Consider the following 19,947-nt stretch of genomic DNA (forward strand, 5'->3'; position numbering starts at 1 on the left):
TACAGTCTGTGAATTCACTTTGTGATAAAGAGATTAATCAAAAAATTGGACTCAAGAAAAACATGCACTGGCTCGAGACATTTGTATTTTTCTGATTGGTTCACGTCTATTTTGAATCACAAATATTCATTATTTTTCAATTTAGATTTTTTTTTAAAATTCAAGTTTCAATTTTTTTTAAATTTTAATTTTCAAAATCCAAGTTTAAAATTAATGTTTTTCAAATTTATAGTTTTATTTATTTAAATTTCCTTGAATTTTACAATGTGTACTCTAAGTTTGAAACTGTTTTCAAATGTAAATTTATTTCAATATCAATCAATGTGGTCTTTCTGATTTGGCTTAAACTGTCAAATACAAATCCAGTTTATGAGAATTGACAGATGACTCAGGGATTCCTTTTCAGCGGTATGACTAAATCTTTCAACTCAGTGAAGTATGAGAGATTTGACTTATGCTGTTAATAAAATGTGTTTACTAAAAACGAAGGGAATTCAGTCGAAGCTTGGATGTTTTTTGAGAAACTAGCAGACCACACTGGCACTTCTATGGACTGAATACAAACTGTGTCCTGTGACACTAATAACCAGAAATGTTTTGCAAAGGAAGCAAAACTTCATAGTTTCCCGGTGACTCACTCCTCTTACCAACAAAACAGGCATTGCTGAGCCGACTCTGGGTTGCAGCGCCCCCCAGTCTTCTGGGCTTCCATACAGGCCTTTCTCCAGGACGTAACACTTGCCAAGGAATTCCGGCTCGTCAAAGAAAACCCACCTGAGAGAAAGGTGAATAGATGTATCCTCTGTATACTTTTAGTTTTATTTCAATTTACCCAGAGAGAGCCTTTGAAGGTCTTTGACCACAAGAATTTAACCAGAAAGCAGCTCAGTAATTATAGTTAAGAACGATTCTTGGTCAGAAGCCAACTTGGCATCAGGAACCAACAAGGTAGTTCATGCATTAACTGTCCAACGTTTACTGGAAAGGCTTGTGCTGCATTTGGGGACTGATTGCATATAATGTCACAAGTATCTAATGAAAAAGAACCACAAAGTCAATGAGGAGCTCAGAGCAAAAAGTGAGCAAGCATGGCTATAAAGGCTAGTGACATGCTAACAGTCAAGAAATCATTGCAATGCTGGAGGCCCTGAATCGTAAAGAAGAAGCACACAATGTTCCGTTTTATGTTAATACCAATTTTGTTTGTCTCTTTTGCAAAGCAGCAGTAAGCATGCTCTGAATGTGATTATTTCTATTAACTTCTGCTTTGTTAACATATTTTGTGTCGATTTCAGAACTTGCAGAGAAACTCTGACCCCCTTCTTTGTGGTTCTTATTTTCTTCTCCTTGCATGATCTACTTCATGGTTCATACTTCTTAAATTTGAACTTTTCTGACTGTGTGTGGCAAAATACCCCCCACCTCAGAAAAAGTTAAAGCAGTGTGCTCAACTATAAAAAAAAAACAGGAAATGGAGCATGGAGAACTAAAACATTACTGATCTTCCTATCTGTCTCCACTTGTCGGTAAGGGCGTGTCTACACCTGAGCAAAAACAAATCTCGGAAGACCTGTGAATGCTTTCACAGGAATTTCTGTTTCAACTACCGTAATTAGCTAGAAATCTTGAGAAAAGCATGTGCTGCAGGAAGCTCCTCTTTGAACTGGAAGGACAGGATCAAGGTGCGTTTCTTTAGAAGCATGCCTGCTTTTCGGCCAGAATAAACTGCAGATTTGCAGTAGATGAATATTTATCGAAATATTTAAGTGCAAGAGTGCAGGACAACACTTACACACCACTGGTGACATCGACTGACTGTGTTTTCATGCCATAGCCGGTTTCATCAATGCTACCGACTGGACCGGTTAGGTTAATGTTCACTCCGAGCTTGCCAAAATCTCTGTCGCTGTACATTTTGACGTGTGGAGACAGGAAATCCTGCAGTTGAAATAAAAATCACAGAGTGAGACAAGCAGCCAGGAAACAACAAAGACTTTACTTCACACAAAGCTTCAGAACCCCAACACGAAGAGGAAAAAGGCCCAGCATGTCACAGTCAACCAAATAATCGCCTTCAAGAATGAAGAGCTGAGAAGCTGAACTTTCAGGCAACATTCAATTGGAGAGTTTCATTCAATTCTAATATTAAGTCATTTCACATAAAAATGCTGGTTTTTGAATGAAAACTGAACATCACGAAAAGGAAAAAACAATTCTTTATTAATTGTTCTGTATTTATGGTGGGGCTGTCAATTGGTCCTATAGACCAATGGACCTCCCCGATTTTCAGATTTGATCAGATTATCTGATTTTTCTGCAGGAAAACAGTTAAATGTTGGTGTTTTGTTAGAGGCTGGGCAGCATGTACCAGAAAAAATTAGAAAAAAACAAACAAACAAAAACTAATCAATTGCATCTGCAGGATTTGTAGATTGTCTTGAGCATTCAGAGAACATGAATACTTAGTTAAAATAGTCCGGAGTTTATATTGATTAAACTTTGTGCATCAAGAAAGAAAAGAAAGAAAGAAAAAAAAATTTACTTTCTCTGGCATTGTGCATCTCTGTGCTTTTTACTAGTTTTTTCTTTCATTCCAAGACAAATTCCTGCTTTTACGACCTGATCAAATTACAGTTTTTAAGCTTCACTCCTCAGTGAGGTACTTACAGAATGAACAGGCCGCAGTGAGAGAAGCTCAGAGCCTCCCCAGTCGCTGCAGTCATCGTACTCTCCTTCCTCCAGGATGTGTTGTTGACCTTCAAACCCAGGCTGGCTGTATCCCACCCAGCTGGAAGAAGAGGGGAAAAGTCATGTTTGTTGCTGTAGTATGAGCAAAACTGACTTTATTTGGAACAAAACAAACAAAAAAAATCAAAAAAGACTCACAATCCTCCAATAATCTTTAAAGAACCCACAGATTTAAGTGGGTTTGCTTCATTGTCATCCGAAAAGCTGAAAATGTCACTGTCGATTTCCAAAGAGGAGCCCTCAAAGCCAGGTTTCTCAAATAACACAGCCTGTGGCAGAGAGAACAGTGTCTTTAATATTCACTTTATTGTAAAACTAGAAATACATGCCCCAAAGAGTGTCATTTTCTTTCCTGTTAACAGCTCAAGAATGTTTTTTATGAAAACGTCTGTTGTTGCTTTATAGATTACGTTGTTTGCATTCCCTTCTCATTAAGTTTCGCCAAAAGCTAAAAGGTCAAGCCAAGTAAAAAGGCTTTAATTAGAGTGCTTCTGGTAAATATTGTTTGAATTTGCTAATATAGACATTTACAAAGGGGCAGAAAACATTGCATACCTTAACCTCACTGGGATTTTCCACCTTCAATCCACCCTGGAAGATAAAAATTATGTGTATGATTTTCAACTCCAATTGATTTTACACTGTTAAAAAAAACTGTTATGAAAAGTGTCATTTAGTTCTACCAACTATATGGTAATTCTTCAAACACGTGTGGAATGTGTGTGCATTCTGATGTACAGAATGCACATTGCAGCAATGAAGCTGAACTTATTTTTGTGGCAGGAGTTCAAATGCGTGATACAGTCAGCATGAAGTAAAAAAAAAGTTGTGGAACAGAAAATGCAATTCTTAGGAAGAAAATAGATTCTAAAACTAGTAATTAACCTCACAAAAAGGGTGTTTCTATGACATAATTATGCTGGCCAGCACTTCTTCATCAGAGTAAATCTCTGAAATGAATCTGAATGGATTAACAGAAAGATAATTCAATTCAAGAGTTTGATGAAAAGATGGTGCCTTTGTTTTCATCTGGGGCATACACAGGCTTCGTTGTACATAATGCCAGGCAGCAGGATTCATATAAAAGACAAAAAATGTGTATTATATACTTTGACAACATAAATTCTCGTCTGACGGTTAAAATTAAAACACTGAGGAACGACGAGAATCAGATTTAATTGCAAAAGTTTTGCATTGACGTTTTGGTTGTTTCCTCTGCAGACATCAGCTATAAATGCACAGTGAATCAGAGACTTTCTAAATCTCAATACAATCCACATAGGAAAGAATTACAAAAGCAGTGCATAAATACCATTTTAAGGGGTCTAAGAGATCCCACGAAGGGGGATGGAAAGCCCCAGCTTTCAGGAAATGGATACTCTCCAGCTTCTAGCACAGACAGCATCCCCTGGAAGCCTGGATCGCTGAACACAAGCCACCTGAAAGAAGGAGGACCACTGCATGATACCTCATCAGTAGGTTGGGGTTTTGTTATTTTTTTTTTTTCTTTGGTACACTTAGGATTTCTCAGAAGCAATAATGGATTATTTTTTTCAAAGTAATGTTGAATATGTTTTTTTTTCTTTTCCAATCCAGCATTAAAGAAAAAAAAAAAAGCTTTGGGCATAAGACACCTTGGGGATAGGTTCTCTTTAAGGCACTTTCCTTTTAAACGTGTCTTAAATGGACTCTTTCCCCGAACTTTGGTATTTTAAGCCCCTATGGTGCACAATGGCTCAGAGTAATTACTGCATATCTGTTCCTGTCAAGAAAAACAAAGTCATGTCTTTCAGCAAAAAAATAAAGAAGTGGAAACAAAAGGTTATTTCAACCTCATTATTCTGACAAACAAAACAAAACATAAAAGTGAAACATTTCCCTTTGTAAAGAGAAGTGAACTCTAAGTGGAGAACAATTGTCTTTATTAGTCACAAAGCAAACACACGTGAAGAACTGTTGAGGCCTAATTATTGATCATTATCTGCAGAACAGCGCTGAACAGACATGACGCAGGAAACCAGGTAAAAAACCAAATTTGGAAGGAGAAATATTCAGTGCCATTCATTTCCTTCTGGGCAGGGCTCAGGGTGCCCTGAATGTCTGCAGCACTCATGTGGAAAAACAGTCACTCCCACGACAAGTTGTGTCTACGCCTGTCTGCTTCTCGTGTACTGTCTAGTCCCCACCTCTCCCTTCTTTTTTGACGTGCATTAGCAAGACAGACATTCCTGAGCTTGAAAAAACAGAAAATCAAACCAAAGATTTATCACAAAGGAACATGTTAATGATTTTCTGTCAGATGTTTGAACAAGTAAAAACACAGAAACCGCAAAATACCAAATTCCCCCCTTTTTTTGCATCTTTAAAGAAGCCGCCAGTCAGAGTAAACAAAGCTATAATTGTCTGGTTAGGTGTTAAATACAATTTTCCCATCTTAATGCTCTAATCATTTTTTCCATTGCTCTTTGCAGCCTAACTTAACTTCATTTGCATCTTACTTCTTTGTTTTCCATTGCAGATGGTGCAACTTTGCCCCTACAACAACACAAATCTATTAATATCCCACTGTGTGCTATGGCAGAGCAATAATTTTACAGCAGACATGAGAAATGAGCTCCTGCCAGCCTACCTGTGAGCTTCAGTGGAGCCTTCACCTCTGGTCTGCAGTGAAAACAGCCAAGAATACAGTATCTTTGTTCTAAGCATACTGAAATCTGGGTTTCATGAGGCATGGTAGCAAAACCATGTGCTCAAATATGCAAGCAATATCTTTATGTTCATATTCGAGAAAGGGTTGTGCAAGAATGTGGGTTGCTGCAGGGATGCTGCAAAGATTCATGTCACCTCAAATATTCAGGAATGCTGACAACAAAACATCAGACACCAGATGCTTTGTGCAGTAAGATCCAAGGAGAGTTGAGTTCAAGTGTTATGCAGAAAAGAAATGAAATATCTCAAATCCTCCAATTATACTCACACTCCAGAGTGAATTTGTATGGAAGCTGTCGTCAGCGGGATGCCAAATGTGCCCGTCTCTATTGTATCGTCGTGATAAGATGCAACTCTTCCCCGGCCCTCTGGATCAGTGAAAAGATCAATATGTGGGATGCTGTGATCCTACAGACAGTGGTGGACAACAATTGAAATCATCAGCACTTTCTGCTCTAACTGTTCAATAATTCTTCCAAGTGAAAGCAAATATCTGGTTTCGATTTGGAGTCCGAGCGTCAATAAAGCAATCGAAGATTAGATTTGAGCTGGGATGAGGCAGACATTGAGGGCAGTGGGAGCTAACGGTGGTTAATTAGTGTGCTCACCCTGACGACAAGTCGAATAGAGCCAATCAAGATCGGTGGACGGTTGTGCGGTTCGGTTTCTGGTCCGCACTCTGCCCACTCGTTTTCCAAATCAGTCGCCCCCTCCTCCAAGGCAATGATGCGCCCCTGAAAGTCAGGCCTCTCGTAGAGCAACCAGCTGGAGTTTAAACAGATTGCAGTTAGATGGCTGGAAGTGGATCTATTTTTATATATTCTGGGTGCATGTCTTGGTTGCATAATCTTTCTTCTGTCTAATTATGAGACTGGAACAGGCGGCAGCTTCACTGAAACCACATGGATCACTAAAGCTTGCCTCTTTTGTGCATAACATTTTGCAGATTAACATGCTGCAAAGCCAAAGCATGCAAACACAGCAAACTGCTGACTATTAGGATGACCTCCTGCTGGAAAAAAGAACATTAGTTTCAAGAAATCTCAATGCTCTATTTTTTATTTTTCATTTTCTGGTCATACTTTAAAACATCTCTTTTTGATACAAAAATAGGAATTTATATTCCAAGGTGAGTTCTGAACATTTCTAAAGGCTGCTCGCTTCACCTTACATGTTCAGGGATGCTATTTTAAGAAAACAGGCATTGTGGTGCTGAGCTGAAGCCTAAATGTCAATGGCACTGCAACGTAGTGCAGGGGGAATTGTTTTTACAAGTCATGCATGAGCACACACACCAAAACATCCATAATTAACGGGCATTCAGCAGGGCTGAAAGAGGACTGGGTTACAAAAGCTAAAGCAAGGCTTGATGTGGAGCAGTAAGTGCATCCTGGCTGTACATCATCCACTCTGAACACACCATGTTGAGCAGATCAGCCTTTGTGACGCTTTTAAAAAAGCATGGCAATTTGTGACTTTTGTTTAAAAAACATAACGGTCTGAAGAATTTATGACTTCAAAGAGCCACACAAGTTTTTTAGTGAGCATTGCTGAGAACTAGTGAGAACGGAGTGCAAAAAAAAAAAAAAAAGCAGAAGTCTTGGCTTTAAAAACCCCCCTGAAGAATTAGAGTTTAATAGCACAAAATCAGCCAAAGAAATAAAATTATCTTTAATCATTTCTGCCTTTTCTGCTATATTTTTTTTTTGCATTGGGATAAACAAGTTTTCTGAATAAATACAACCAAGTTGACTTGTAATTTTGGTAAATATTAAAGCGGCTTAATTCCAGATCCCTTAGGTCACAACCAATTAAATAATTTCTATGGGAAATTGCTTCCAAAAAGAAAACTTAACAAGCCTGAAACTCACTTCTGCTATTTGACCAAATTAGCTCTGTGAGGAGCCTTAACAGCCAACACTTGCCTCCCATAGATCTTTGATATTAATTAGAAGTATGCCTCAGAGAAATTTGCAAGTCAAATATTTGAAAGTTTCTATTCCTTTTGATACTTACCACCCTCTCACAACCTTCACCGAAATGAGAGGTGAGAACTGAAGGGACGAAGCATCTGCTACATCCCTGTAAATCTCATATGCTTGGCCGCTGAACTGAGCATTTTCAAACAACACCATCTGTGTGGAGAAAGAAAGAGCCGTATAAAAGCATGAACACACTTGAACAAAACCTGTGGAAGAGTCAGATAATAATCTTTCCTTTTACAGTGTATCAGGAGTCCCACAGTGCCTTAAGTTTAATAGAAGATCAATTTTTTCCGCCTCAAAAAGCCCGTACAAGCACTACATTTGAAAAATAAAAGGATTTCTGGGGAAACAATCAATTCAACACTTTCCTGTCTCCAAATCTATCTTAAATATTGATCTTAGAAAATATATTTTAAAAAAATATGCTGTTTTTTATTATTCATAAATCCTGTTATGAAAAAGAAAAACACAAGAATATACTAAAAAACCAACAAATCCATGTTTCAGGCTCCATGGGACAAACAGGAGAAAGACTGAACTAATAAGAAGTGGATGTAAATGTAAGAGAAAATATTAAGGGGATAACAGGCAGTGCTTCATAATGAAGATACAAAAAAATGAAAAGCCACAATTGTTGTAGCAGCACTAAATTCCATTTTTGTAATTGTACCCAGCTGGGAATTTGGCCTGGTCTTTTTTATTTTACATTTAGTTTACCCACAAGAACAGCATATGAAAAGCAGATGTTTCTACAGAACAAGGAGCAGTCTGTTCTGATTCCTCACAGCACAGCTTCTATTCTGTTTGGGCAAAATTGTGCCGACTGTACCTTTCCAGGCCGCTTACGAAATCCATTGACAGATGTTTTCTGGAATGCAAAAGCACATAATCAGGATTGTGACAAACACTGTAAGCACCAATAAAAGGCAAAACAAACTGATATGCAAAAGATTGTTCAGCAGCTTTGTGACTGTGGAGAAATGTGGTCTTAAAAGTTTGCAGCATGTCATTGGGGAATGCACTGCCTCTATTTTATACCAAGACTCAGTTTCATAAGGCATTTAAGGTGACTTGACTGTTAGCCGATCCAATTATTTTAAATCAAAACAACAAAAAAATCAGCTAGAGTACAAAAAATAAATATTTTATGCAAAAATACCAAATTAGTCACAATAAACGTCAAGACGGCGGGCACTCACTGATAAACTCTGACAGACAACCATAAAACTTAACACTCACAGTGCAGAAAGGGTTGGGTCAAGCAACACCCATGCAATTGAGATAATTATTTCCAAAAGGTATCTTTTTGTGTCTGAACAGTGACAAATAATGGCAAAGACTGAATTTAAAAGTACAATTCATCAAAATGTTTTCACACTTTTAAACAGATCCCATATTTCTTTAAATCTGTTATATTGTTGAATTGGCAAATATGTCTGAGATTTGGTGAATATGATCCCAGAATGCACCAAAAATATGTACAGAACAAGAAAAACTGATAGAGCCCTAAATTGTCAACAATATATTATTTATTTGCATCTGCATCAATTCATCAGTGTTAATTACATCACAGTAACAGAGAAACAAGCAAAGAAAGAAAAAAAAAGAAAAACGGTTACATAATATAATATAAACAAATAGGTTTTAATCCCATAAAATCTCTTTTGTGGATTAAAAATAAACTCCAACCTGGCATGATTTATGCCAAAAAGCTTAAAAAGGAACTTAAACCTTTTCCAAGCCCACAGGACAGTGATAGAGAACTGGTTTCTGAAATATCCAGCAGCAGTGGAACATATAAAGCTGACTTACATGTGGCTGAGTCACGGGCTGCTTGAGGTCAGGGAGTGTTGAGAGTGTGGTTGGAGGAATCCCAGGAAAACATGAAGCTACACTGTCAGGAAGCCCCGGATTTGGTTTTGAAACCAAATCTGTCGTCGGTGGGGAGACTGGAGCTGCCATTTTCCCAGTAAACTGTGGAATCTATATTTTAAAAAAAAGAACAAATGGGAAGAGTGTTAGTTCTCATTCTGTCTGGTTCTGGTTTTCTTGCTTATTTCCCAAGTTTCTATCTAAATGTTGCTCAGTGAAACTAACCTCTGTTTTCTCTTCTTCCTGTCCGTGTGCACTTTGAACTGCAGCCGCTGGATCTTGTGGAAGATACTTCTTCAAGTAATCCGGCAGCTTGATGTCGTTAAAAGTAGGAAGTGGAGGGCTTGAGTCACTGGCCATATCCTCTGAAGCCTGGACTTCCTCTGTGATCTGCTTGGTCAGTGTGTCTTTTGTTGCATTTGTTGGACACGGTGGGAGTAAGGGGGTAAGCAAGGGGGCTTGGGAAGGCAGCGCGTCCTCTGAAGTGCTGCTTTCAGTCTGAAGTCCATTCTTATTCCCTCTCAAGTTAGAAGAAATGAGACTGCTGTAGAGAGAGCTCCCCTCCAAGCGAGACTTGACTTTGATTAGATCATCTCTATCTTCTTTGACATCATCATCCTTCACAGGTTTCACGTCCTTGAAGCCAGTGAGCAACAAGCTCCGCTCAGCAAAACTAGCCCTGGCAGGTAAAACGTTAGATTTTGTCTCTGGGGTGTGAAGGTCCGCTAAAAGGCTCGGGGTGGCGTCCAAGCAGAGCTGCTTCTTTTTCCTCAGACCGAACATGAACTCTTCCGGATCAAAGGTTTTCTCCAAGCTGGCCTCCCTAATGGCCGGCATCACAAATGGGGGCTGAGGTGTACGAATTGGATGGTGCTTTCGTGGTGGGTGGGAGAAAGGAACGCAAAGATTCTTGATTTTTGCAACAAAATCCTCATCATCTAACTCGCCAGAAGTGTCCAGGAGATTGCTCTCACTTCCAGAAGAGGTCAGTTTTGCTTCTTGGACTTTAGGCTTCTGCTTGGGAAAGTCTAAATCCAGCCAGCTAGAAGGGGTCTCTTTCCCTTCTGATGAATCAGTTTTTAATCCAAGAGGCACATGGAGTATTTTCATGGGTAATCTGTGAACTGAGTCTGGATTCAGGTTATTGTTCTTTGGTGAAGTTTTGGGAGTTTGATTCTTTGGTTTTTTGTCTTCTTCTTGAAGTTCATAATGAGAGGCAAGATTGCCATTAGGAAAAAGTGAAAGTTCTTGCATCGGCAGTGTGAATGCTGTCCCTGCCATCTTTTCTGTTTCACACGCTTCAGATGACAGATCTTTGCCTTCATGGGAGCGCTGTTCTAAATTTTCCGAAAGCTTGATGGAAGATACAGTACTTTTATCTTCAGGGTTTTCCGATTTTCCCGACCCGTTGCTAAATATTGCTTTGATTATTTCTCCTGCAACTTTATCTTGTGGCGTCTCTGAATTGTTTATAGCACTTTCATCCCTGTTTTCCTCCCCAGCGTCAGTGTCTGCAGGTTCACAGGCAGGTTTGCTAGAGTGCTCTTCAGTACCGGAATCTTTACCTGTCTTATATTTAAGTGAGTCTTTAAGCTCTGACAATTCATTAGTGACTTTTGAACTCCTTCCTTCGTCTGCAGCAGCAGCAGCTTTAATGAAAGGTTTAGAGTTGGAAGGCTCTGGAGCATTAGCCTCATGTGTACATGAGTCATCAAGTGAATTCTCTGGTTTTTCCACAGACACAGAATTAAATTGGGGCTCTACTGAAACCACAACAGTTTCTCTTTCCATTCCAGGGCTTTCTGCAGACTGTGTTAGGGACTCAGGAGGCACAGTTGAAGCCATCTTTATGTTGGGAGGCTTTTTATCTGCCCCAGTGCCGCTCACCGCCTCATTAGTGTCAGACATGGTGCAAATAACAGCTTTTTCTCTGTGCTCAGTCTCCACCTGAGAAGCAGTTTGAGTTTGAAAGGGGAGGGCTGTGGTCTCCTCTGACAGGTGGCTGGCTGTTTCTGATTTCTGGCCATCTTGAACATTCCCGTCTTTATCTGATGGAACTCCTCCACTGTGAGAACTCGTGTCTTTTGTCAGGCTCATGTCCGAAGACAGGGCCTCCATTGTTTTTGCTTGAAATATTCTCTCAGCATTGTTGGTTTTCTCTCTGTCAGCTGTCTCAAGCACCTCCACATCTTCAGGCTGAGATTGAAATGTTGGCTCCTTGATTTGGCCTTCCGTTGTTTGTCCTAATTCTTCTTTACTTGCTAATTCAAGCCGCGCCGACAGTTTTTCGCCCAAACTGGGCTGTTCAGCGAGTGATTCCTGTTTGACAGCAGGAGGCTGATCAGCTGATGTTTGACTGTTATCTCTATCATTTCTCTTTGCCTCCAATGCAAAACTATGTTTCCCCGAAAGCCACTCTTCTGGGGGTGAAACAGCAGGGTCACTGTCAATAGTCTTCTTTGTTCCAGTGCTACAAACAGGGGTATCAGGTTCATCTCTGTGGACAGGAGCTTCAGGTGATCCCTCCTGTCTGTTTGGCAGTATGTCAAAAGCCCTTTCTTCCTCTTTGGTGTCAGTGTGTGGCTGCTTTTCTGATAAATCTCCAAGGACTTCCTGGGATGGAAAGGCAACTTTCTCTGCGGTTTGTTTTGAGGCAGGAGGGTTTTCTGCATTACCCGCATGCTCTTGCTTTGTAGCAGGGTCCTCTGATGTGTTTTGAATACTAACCGGGCTAGCTGGTTCTCTGTTCTTCTTTTTTTTAGAGCGGGAGCCTGTTCTGCTTGGACCTTTGGGGGGTGAGGTTGTGCTGTTGGCCAAACCTGCAGATTCCTCACCTTTGCTGATACTGTTTTGCACAGTAATCTGATCTTCTGTTTCGTTCGTTAAAGAGTCAGCTGGTTGAACCTCTGAAACGTCTAACTGCCCATCATTAGCATCTGAGCCCCCCCCTTCTGGTTTCGATGTTATCTCAGAGTTTGCATGCGTTTGCTCTCTAATATCCAGTTTGTCCTGACCGTCTGGTTCTGGAGACTTTGTCAGACCAGTGAGGACTTTTGAAGTGGACTTTTGAGACGTTGCTGCTTTAGCTGCCACCTGTTTCTGAGCTGCTTCAGCTTCTAATTTAGATGCTTCCAGAAACTTTTTTGTTCGCTCTTTGATTGTCATCGGTTTCTCCCTGGATGGTGACGAGAAACCCGACCTGTCCTCCCGGTGTCGTTCAGCCGATTTTGACCTCTGCTCTGAGAAGATCAAGTCTGCTTTAAACCTGTTTGTGAGCGTTCTGGTCGGAGAAACATCAGCGCTCCTTGGGGTGCGAGCGGGACTCCCATCAAGCCGACGCCGCTCGAAGATGCTGATTTTATCTGCAATCCCGCCAGAACCCGACTTTGGGTGTACATCAGCCTTCTTCGGGTCATGAGGTCTGTGTGGGAAAGGAAGATGTTTAAAATTAAACATTTGCAGCATTTCAAGTTAGCTCATGCATATTCATTCAATCACCGGATAATTTCCTCAAGACTAAAAAATGAAGCATTTTTATCTTATCTATAACTACATGACCCATCCAGCAGCACAGAGTTGAACTTTGTGTTGTGAGTCAGGTATTTGTGTCACTGTGGAAACACAAGAGTTAATTTAACTTACAACACCTCACTTTTTACATCAAAAGCAGAAAATCCTGCTCTATTGATGCACAGTTTATTTTTAGCCATACATAATCTCACTGGCTTTTATTTTAGGTGAAACCTGCAATTGTGAATCACCTTTGAAAATGTGTCCTTCACTCTCAAAGCAAATTGTTCGCCACTGGAACTTTGACATACCTTGAGTCCAGAAAGGTTCCTGCCTGGTTCTTTTCTTCATCTTCGGTGGTCAGACGTTCTGCATTCGTTTCCTGGTGGTTTTCCAGTTGATTCTGCTTCTGATTTAAAGGCAGAACTTTCGAATAATTCTTCACTTCACAGGTAGAAACTTTGATGCTCCTCCGTTTTGACTCTGGCGTTTCTGTCTTCCTCTCTACCTTGTATAAACTGCTTTCTTCCTCCATTTCCGCACCTTCATTCTCTTCACATGCGTTACTGGCTGCAGTGACAGAGATTGAATTCCTGAAGTTTCCCAACTGTTTTACGTCGCCTGGACAAACAGTTTCAATTTGCCCTCCTCCTTCAGGTGCGGCCTGTGAGGTGGGGTTTGTCTTGAAGGAGGGGCCTTCACATGCCTCCCCTGTGGGGGAAGTTGGATTTTCGCTTTGGGGACTGGACACTGAGTTACATGATGGGGGGACGTCTTCTGCAGGGTTTTCTGAGAGTCTGCCTCCTTCGTCTCCTTGGGATTTTCTCCTTGATTTTTTTCTGCTTTTTCGACCCATGCCGTCTTCCTCTGTTTGTTCCTTGTGAGGCTGAGGCTCCGACTGCGAGTCTTCCGGTGGCTTCACTGACACTCCCACTACAGTGCTGTCAGAACTCTGCGTTCCAGCAGCAGACCTCACATTTAACTCTGCATTTGCAGCTAAACTAGAAGATGACTTAGCCTTGGGAGGAACGTGCAGATCTTTTTTAAATGTGGTTGTGACAACTTCCTGCCCCACACTCAAATCTTTGCCACAGTGAATGACACTGGTCTCCTCTAAGTACACATGGAGCCTCTTATCAGACTGAACCTGTGCGTGCTGTGGTGGGCGAGGCTGGGTGGGGTCCTGGTCAAAGTTCCACACCACTTCTGGTCTAGAGGTAAAGAGATTTGTCAGATGACAGACATTCTTCACATGATTCCCACTTTCTGAAACACAGCTGCCTCTCTCCTCCCTCTCGTTGCCCTGCCCTGTTCTGTGCTCCCGGCACACCACAAGCTCCTCCTCTTTTGGACCTCCTCCTCCTCTTGTGCTGCTCTCTGCAGAGCAGTGTCTGTGGGCAGACTGCGTGGCGTTCTCCTCTTCACAAGGGAAAAATTTCTCTAAGTTTGAATCTGTCTCCTGCTCCTCTCTGTCCGGGATTCTCACAGATTCCTCACCATCCTCCCCTCCTGTTTCATCAGCAAAACTACCACTTGAAGAGTCACTTTCAGAAGGTGGCACAGAAGCTCTTCCCCTCCACGGAGACAACCAGTAACCAATACGGCCCAAAATTCCAGTACTTGGCTGATCTTCTGGACTCTCGGACTACAGAAAAAAAAAAAATATTGTCTGTTTACTACATAAAAAGATCATGCATCTTTAGGCAATTGTTTGCAAACTTTTAAATACAAATAAAAGTTACTTTTTACAATGAAGATGTAAATTGTCTATGGGCGAAAAGGGAGCGGGGGCTACAGAGAAAATGGATGTTAGATTGTTCCCAGATATTTCTATGCAGCCATGCATCTCTTAGCAGAGCAAAGACATGCAATGGTGCTTAAAACCTGTACGCTTACCGTAGAAAATACCATATCATTCAGACTCTTTCTGTAGGCTGTGAACATGATTTAGAACAAAAACTCCTAAAGAGCATAAAACAAACAGAAAATCATTCCACCATAATAAAACAATTGCCGATTTAAAGAGAAGAAAAATGTAAAGTCATTTTAGAAACGACCTCCACAAAGTTAAAGATCTGTCATAACTTCTTTAAAGTTTTTTCAGTTTTAGACCAGAATCAACTCACCCTTGTTTATTTGTTGGATTCTGCTTTTTCTCCTCTGACTGCAGTAAAAATGTCCAGTTTAGACTCGTGCGTAAAGAGCATGTCCAACTAGGACGTGTTGCGTGATTCCTTCTTGTCTCCAGATCAGCATCCCCGACTCTAGCTGCGAAGTTCATGTGCGTGCTTCTAAAACTCCGCCAGCCAAGCGCGCGCAGCTCTGAATTTCAAGTGAGGCATTCAAGTGCTGCTCGGAAACTTTACGCATCGACATGAGGCCAGTTTGTCAAGTCACTCAAGACTCAAATTCATTTAGACTGTGTTGTGCTTTCGTTATTTCATATTCATTTTTATTATTATTAGTAGTAGTAGTAGAAGTAGTAGTAATCTAACTAAAATCTTCTCCCTGTTCCAGCTTAAAACTATTTTTTAAAATATCTATGCAAAAGTTCAAAATGCAAAATTAATTCAGAATATTTTCAGTGACCTCTTTGTTTTTTAATGCACATCAATTGTCCCCCTACTGATGGTGGACTGGGTCTGGAAGTCCTGCACAGTTGGGGATGTCGTAATAATAAATGTTATATTGCAAAATAAAAGATCAATTCAGGTCAGTTTAAGTGGATTTTCATAACGCTTTTTTGGAAAACATACAGTAAAATCAACATTTATCTCAAAAACTTAACATTACAGTGTTGAACAATTTAAATTTAGATAAAATGCCATTAAAAAGCCTTAAATATGTTCTAAAAATAAACACAAAACAACAGGATTTGTTAAGGTGTCAGTTCATGAGCAGAGAAGCCACCAGGGGGGTATTCCAGAAGGCACATTTAAACTACCCTGACTTTAACCCTGAACTCTGACTGAAATCCGCCTGAACTTGCTTACTCTGGGTATGTCGGTTCCAAAAGGACAGGATATAAGTTAGCGTAATTACGCCCGACTTGGTAACCCTGGGTTAATGCGCGTGCACGGCAAGTACATAAAGACATTTTCAATGGATCACCGATTTCCGGAATCACCATGGAAACGCGTGGAGAAAAAAAGAGAGCGCTACACTCCAGTGAGATGGAGTCTGAAATTTTAATGACGGCATATGAAGATTGTACGTCCATCAAAAAAGTAATACGGCTGCAACAGCAAAAAAAAAAAAAGAAGAGTTTCTGCTTGGAGAAAAAGAATGGACAGAATAAACGCACGAGTTTCTGATCTAATTTCCAATTTCATTGGGATGTGTGTGTGTATATACGATTCAATTGGTAACATGTAATTGAGTTAAATTTATTCAACCTAATTTCTTATGTTTATCCAACTCAATAGTTGTTTATACAACTCAAATTTACATATTTATCTAACTAAGTGTCCTATTACTCCAATTCAATTAAATGTTTTTCCATATTTATTTATTGTACTTCTTGAACTCTCTCTCATCATCCTCTCACTCCCTCTCACTTATGGTGCAGAGAATTAAACACAACAGGGTAAAAGAACTCGGCAAAACACAGTAAAACAGCTATAACTAAACATTTAGACAAAAACCTACACTTGTACCCAAAACTGTCCAGACAGGCAAAGGGAATGGTATCCCACAATTCCTTGCGTTGCCGATCTAACAGCAGCATCAAAGTTACACCTACTTAATTGAATTAATTTGAATGAAAGTAAAATAAATGTCTGATAACTACGTGTTATTTTAAAGCTGACTTAACTAAAACAAATGTTTTATCTTAACATAAGCAAACAATTAAGTTAGATTAATGTAAAAATTTTTATCTTTAAACGTGGTCTTATCATCCTCTCACGGTGGAAAAAGTATTATCTGAGCTTATTCATCCACTAAATCATCTTCAAATGGACACGCCATGCTGCTTCACCTCTCTGAAAACAAACTAACCTTCAACTAAACCTGCTCCAGACCAGGTTATGTTCAGAGCATGAGTTGCTATGGGAACTTGACCTACCCTGAAACATACCTCCATTTTTGGAACCGAAAGCTGATGTTATCCGCTTCTTTAGCCTCAAACTTACCGTGGTAACTAGCATTACATGCTTTCTGAAATACCCCCTGGCGAATTCCAAATTTTGTGCTAACAAAGCACAGCACACGTCACAACAAAATCTGCTACTCAAATATACTTGAAAACACACACAGACTCAAAGAAATGACTTGCACAAACATTTAAGTGAAATGTTTATATGTGAGGCTGAAAATCAATGAAAATATTTTTAAATTTACCTTGAGAATCTTTTAATAAAGAGTGGTGGAATTTAATCTTAAGTTTTTTTGTGCGTCTAATAGAAAAACAGATTATTAAAATTCTATTTATGGACTCATTGTATTAATGCCATTAGAGAAACTTTTGACTTTAACAACGAGAACCATAACAAACAGTTTGATTAATTTGTTTGCATCCTTTGCATAAGACTCTTAGCAGAATATCCATTTTCTGAGAAAGCACTCAGCACTTCAGGCTCTGTTGCACTGCCGCAGACTAAAGTGCACGTTTGAGCCTACACATTTATTGAATGAACACGTCTTTGTTATTTGAGCGTTTGTAAATAAAAAAGGAGGCTTTCAGCAACATTAAATATTAGTTTTCAATGAAGAAAAGACAAATGTTGAAACCACACTAGGAATAGCTTTTCTAGACCGTGTATTTGAGAAATGTGCCACAATTCATTTTTATTTTTTATGAAAAGTTGTCATTTTAAGTTGGACATTTGAGAATTTAGACTCATCCAAGATTGTAAAATAAAAATAAAAACTGGTGGAAAAAGATGAAATATACTAATAAGGTGTGAATATACCAATTTAAACGTCATGCACTCGGCTTTGATAAAGTTTTTGCGGAAACAAACTGAAAGTTTGAAAGGAAGTTCAAAATTACGACAATCTTCTCGACAAGTGAAGGCAGCAGAACGTTGGTTCCATAAACAGTTTTCCAGTGGAAGTGACGCACCCTTGCTGCGGCTTTGAAGGCCTGTTGTAGTTACTGTTTTTGGTTTTCCAAAAGCGTCTGCTCATTTTTCATTGGTGAGTGAAGGTGGTCACTCTTTCCGTCTTTGTTTCTAAGTAACATCCCGTCAAAATAATAATAATAAAAAAGTAAATAAATAAATGTCTTAAAAGTTCAGAACGGTGTGTTTAAAGAAAGTATTTTTTTCTAAATATGTTAATGCATCGAGAGCGTCGCCTGTTTGAGGTATGAGTTTTTACCCCCCCCACTCTTAAAAAGTCTATTCAAAATAAAATGCCTAATTTTGTTATGAAAAGATGAAAAATATCTAGAATGGACTACTAGTTTCCTTCATGCAAAACTTGCCAAATGACCCAGTAGAGTTCTCCAGAGCATGCACACATCGATTCGGCATTCATGTCCAACAGGACCAGAACACTTTTCATGCTGGAGGCAGAGCGGGAACTTACCATGACTGCAGAATCCCTCTTTGCTCTGTCGAGGCTCAACAATCGGTCGATTGGCAGAAGCCCTCAAGCGACTCAAAGTAGGTCACTACTGGTCAGAGGTGTTACCTGTCCGTCCTCGCGCAGCCACAGCGCGACTCTTCGGGTAATGTTTGCAGAGCTCCACAGTGAGAAAGTCTCAGGCAAGCTCCAATCCAGGGTGATGTCACTGCTGAAAACTGAGCATGTTTCCATCCAGGAATCTGCCCAGGCCAGGCAACTCTCCCCGAGGCTGCTGCACATTCACTTAGCAGGCAAGTCGATGGCGGGTTGTGCAATTCTGTCGGGTGGGGGAAACTGCAAAACTTTCTCCAGACTTAAGTCTCCTTCGGCCAGTGCATTTTTTATTTCAGGATGATTGATTTGTTGTGGATAAACTCCTGGCGTTAATTGATCTGATGCATTTAGGAGCTGCTGGACTTTGACTACACATTCTGCATTGATCTGCTGTTTACGCATGAAGGACGCTGCGTAAAGTGTCCACAAACGAGGCGCATTCACCACGCAGACACGCGCTCCGTTCGGGTTGTCTTTCCTACCATGCTTCATTAATGAGCTGTTGAAGTTGAAACCTCTCTGCACCCCTCCCTTCATGAAAAATTTACACCTCATCTTTCAAAGCTCATTTTGCTCTTATCACAGAACTAATGCCGAACCATCAGGACTCATTTCTAAAAAAGTTTTATCCCAAATGCTGCCAGCTCGGAGACACAAATCCGGGGTTCATTTTCATAAATCTTACAGACATATTTTAGTCAACTCACACTTCAAAAAGAGATGAAAGTTTTAACACCACTGTAAATTCACAGAAGCTCCAGCTTTTTGGTGGGATGGAGCTCATTAAATAAATGGCAGTCCCTTTGGTATAAAAGACTCAGACTTTTCTGTCGCGCAGGGAGCTGCTCTGTGTGTGGAGAGGCTTCTAGCTCTATTGTGTTTTTGCATTCATGCAGTCACAGACATGCCTACCTGGCAGCTGGTCTCTGCAAGTGGGTTTCTTTTGATGCAGCACCAGTGGAGTTCACAGCTGCTTTCCAGCTGCCAGCACCAGAGAAAGGTCTCACACTCTGGATGCATGCAGAATCATGAGTCAGTCAAAGCACTGGGTTATCTGGAAATATTTCCTACGAGTATTTATTCACAAAAGAGAGATTTGTTTGTAATTCTGAGGAGCTGAGAACTTGTATGTGAATTAAGTCACTGATTGCTTACTTTCCACCATTGATTGTTATATTTAGATATTCTTTTGTTCACTGTTAAAGTCCCACTCCAATCTTCTAGTGTAAAAGCGTTCAAAGTGGTCTATTAAATAAGATTGTGCAATTTTTAGGCAAAATTAAAAAACAAAACCTGCATCGTTTTCTAGGACATAGTTTCAGCAGAGCCACAGTTGCTCATTAGAAATTTGCCTGGGGGGGACCATTTGTATGGAGCAATCCCTCCTGTTCCCTTTACTGTTACTAAGAGTTCTCTGTTTACACACGCAATCTTACAGCCCTTCACATCTCCAACCTAACGTTACTGGTGAAATAAAAATGCTGAGCAATATTGTTAC

General features: G+C 40.1%; 1 protein-coding gene and 1 long non-coding RNA gene across 5 annotated transcripts in view; both read right to left on the reverse strand.

Annotated features, from left to right (window-relative positions):
* The window catches only part of crybg1 (crystallin beta-gamma domain containing 1), a 24,689-nt gene extending 6,063 nt beyond the window's left edge, over positions 1 to 18,626 (reverse strand). Inside the window, exons 1-15 of one of the 4 annotated variants that reach the window (XM_020714711.2) lie at positions 14,951 to 15,105; positions 14,721 to 14,786; positions 13,136 to 14,469; positions 9,540 to 12,735; positions 9,255 to 9,425; positions 8,272 to 8,310; positions 7,474 to 7,592; positions 6,066 to 6,222; positions 5,726 to 5,865; positions 4,061 to 4,187; positions 3,304 to 3,339; positions 2,887 to 3,017; positions 2,668 to 2,788; positions 1,793 to 1,938; positions 648 to 774 (exon numbers count right to left, since the gene is read on the reverse strand). In XM_020714711.2, the coding sequence (XP_020570370.1) occupies positions 648 to 774; positions 1,793 to 1,938; positions 2,668 to 2,788; positions 2,887 to 3,017; positions 3,304 to 3,339; positions 4,061 to 4,187; positions 5,726 to 5,865; positions 6,066 to 6,222; positions 7,474 to 7,592; positions 8,272 to 8,310; positions 9,255 to 9,425; positions 9,540 to 12,735; positions 13,136 to 14,469; positions 14,721 to 14,768 (5,892 nt within the window). In that variant the 5' untranslated portion in view covers positions 14,769 to 14,786; positions 14,951 to 15,105. Of the gene's footprint in view, positions 1 to 647; positions 775 to 1,792; positions 1,939 to 2,667; positions 2,789 to 2,886; positions 3,018 to 3,303; positions 3,340 to 4,060; positions 4,188 to 5,725; positions 5,866 to 6,065; positions 6,223 to 7,473; positions 7,593 to 8,271; positions 8,311 to 9,254; positions 9,426 to 9,539; positions 12,736 to 13,135; positions 14,470 to 14,720; positions 14,787 to 14,950; positions 15,106 to 18,356 lie in introns of those variants that run through there. The other 3 variants (XM_011491585.3, XM_023953328.1, XM_023953329.1) reach the window with 3 other exon arrangements.
* Positions 4,259 to 5,719, reverse strand: LOC110017735. Its single transcript, XR_002293232.2, has 2 exons — positions 5,378 to 5,719; positions 4,259 to 5,283 (listed from the first exon to the last, which is right to left on the reverse strand). It is a non-coding gene; the product is annotated as an uncharacterized LOC110017735 (long non-coding RNA).
* Positions 18,627 to 19,947: the final 1,321 nt, after the last annotated feature.

This window comes from Oryzias latipes, chromosome 24 (assembly GCF_002234675.1).
Source record: "Oryzias latipes chromosome 24, ASM223467v1".
Taxonomy (NCBI): Eukaryota; Metazoa; Chordata; class Actinopteri; order Beloniformes; family Adrianichthyidae; genus Oryzias; species Oryzias latipes.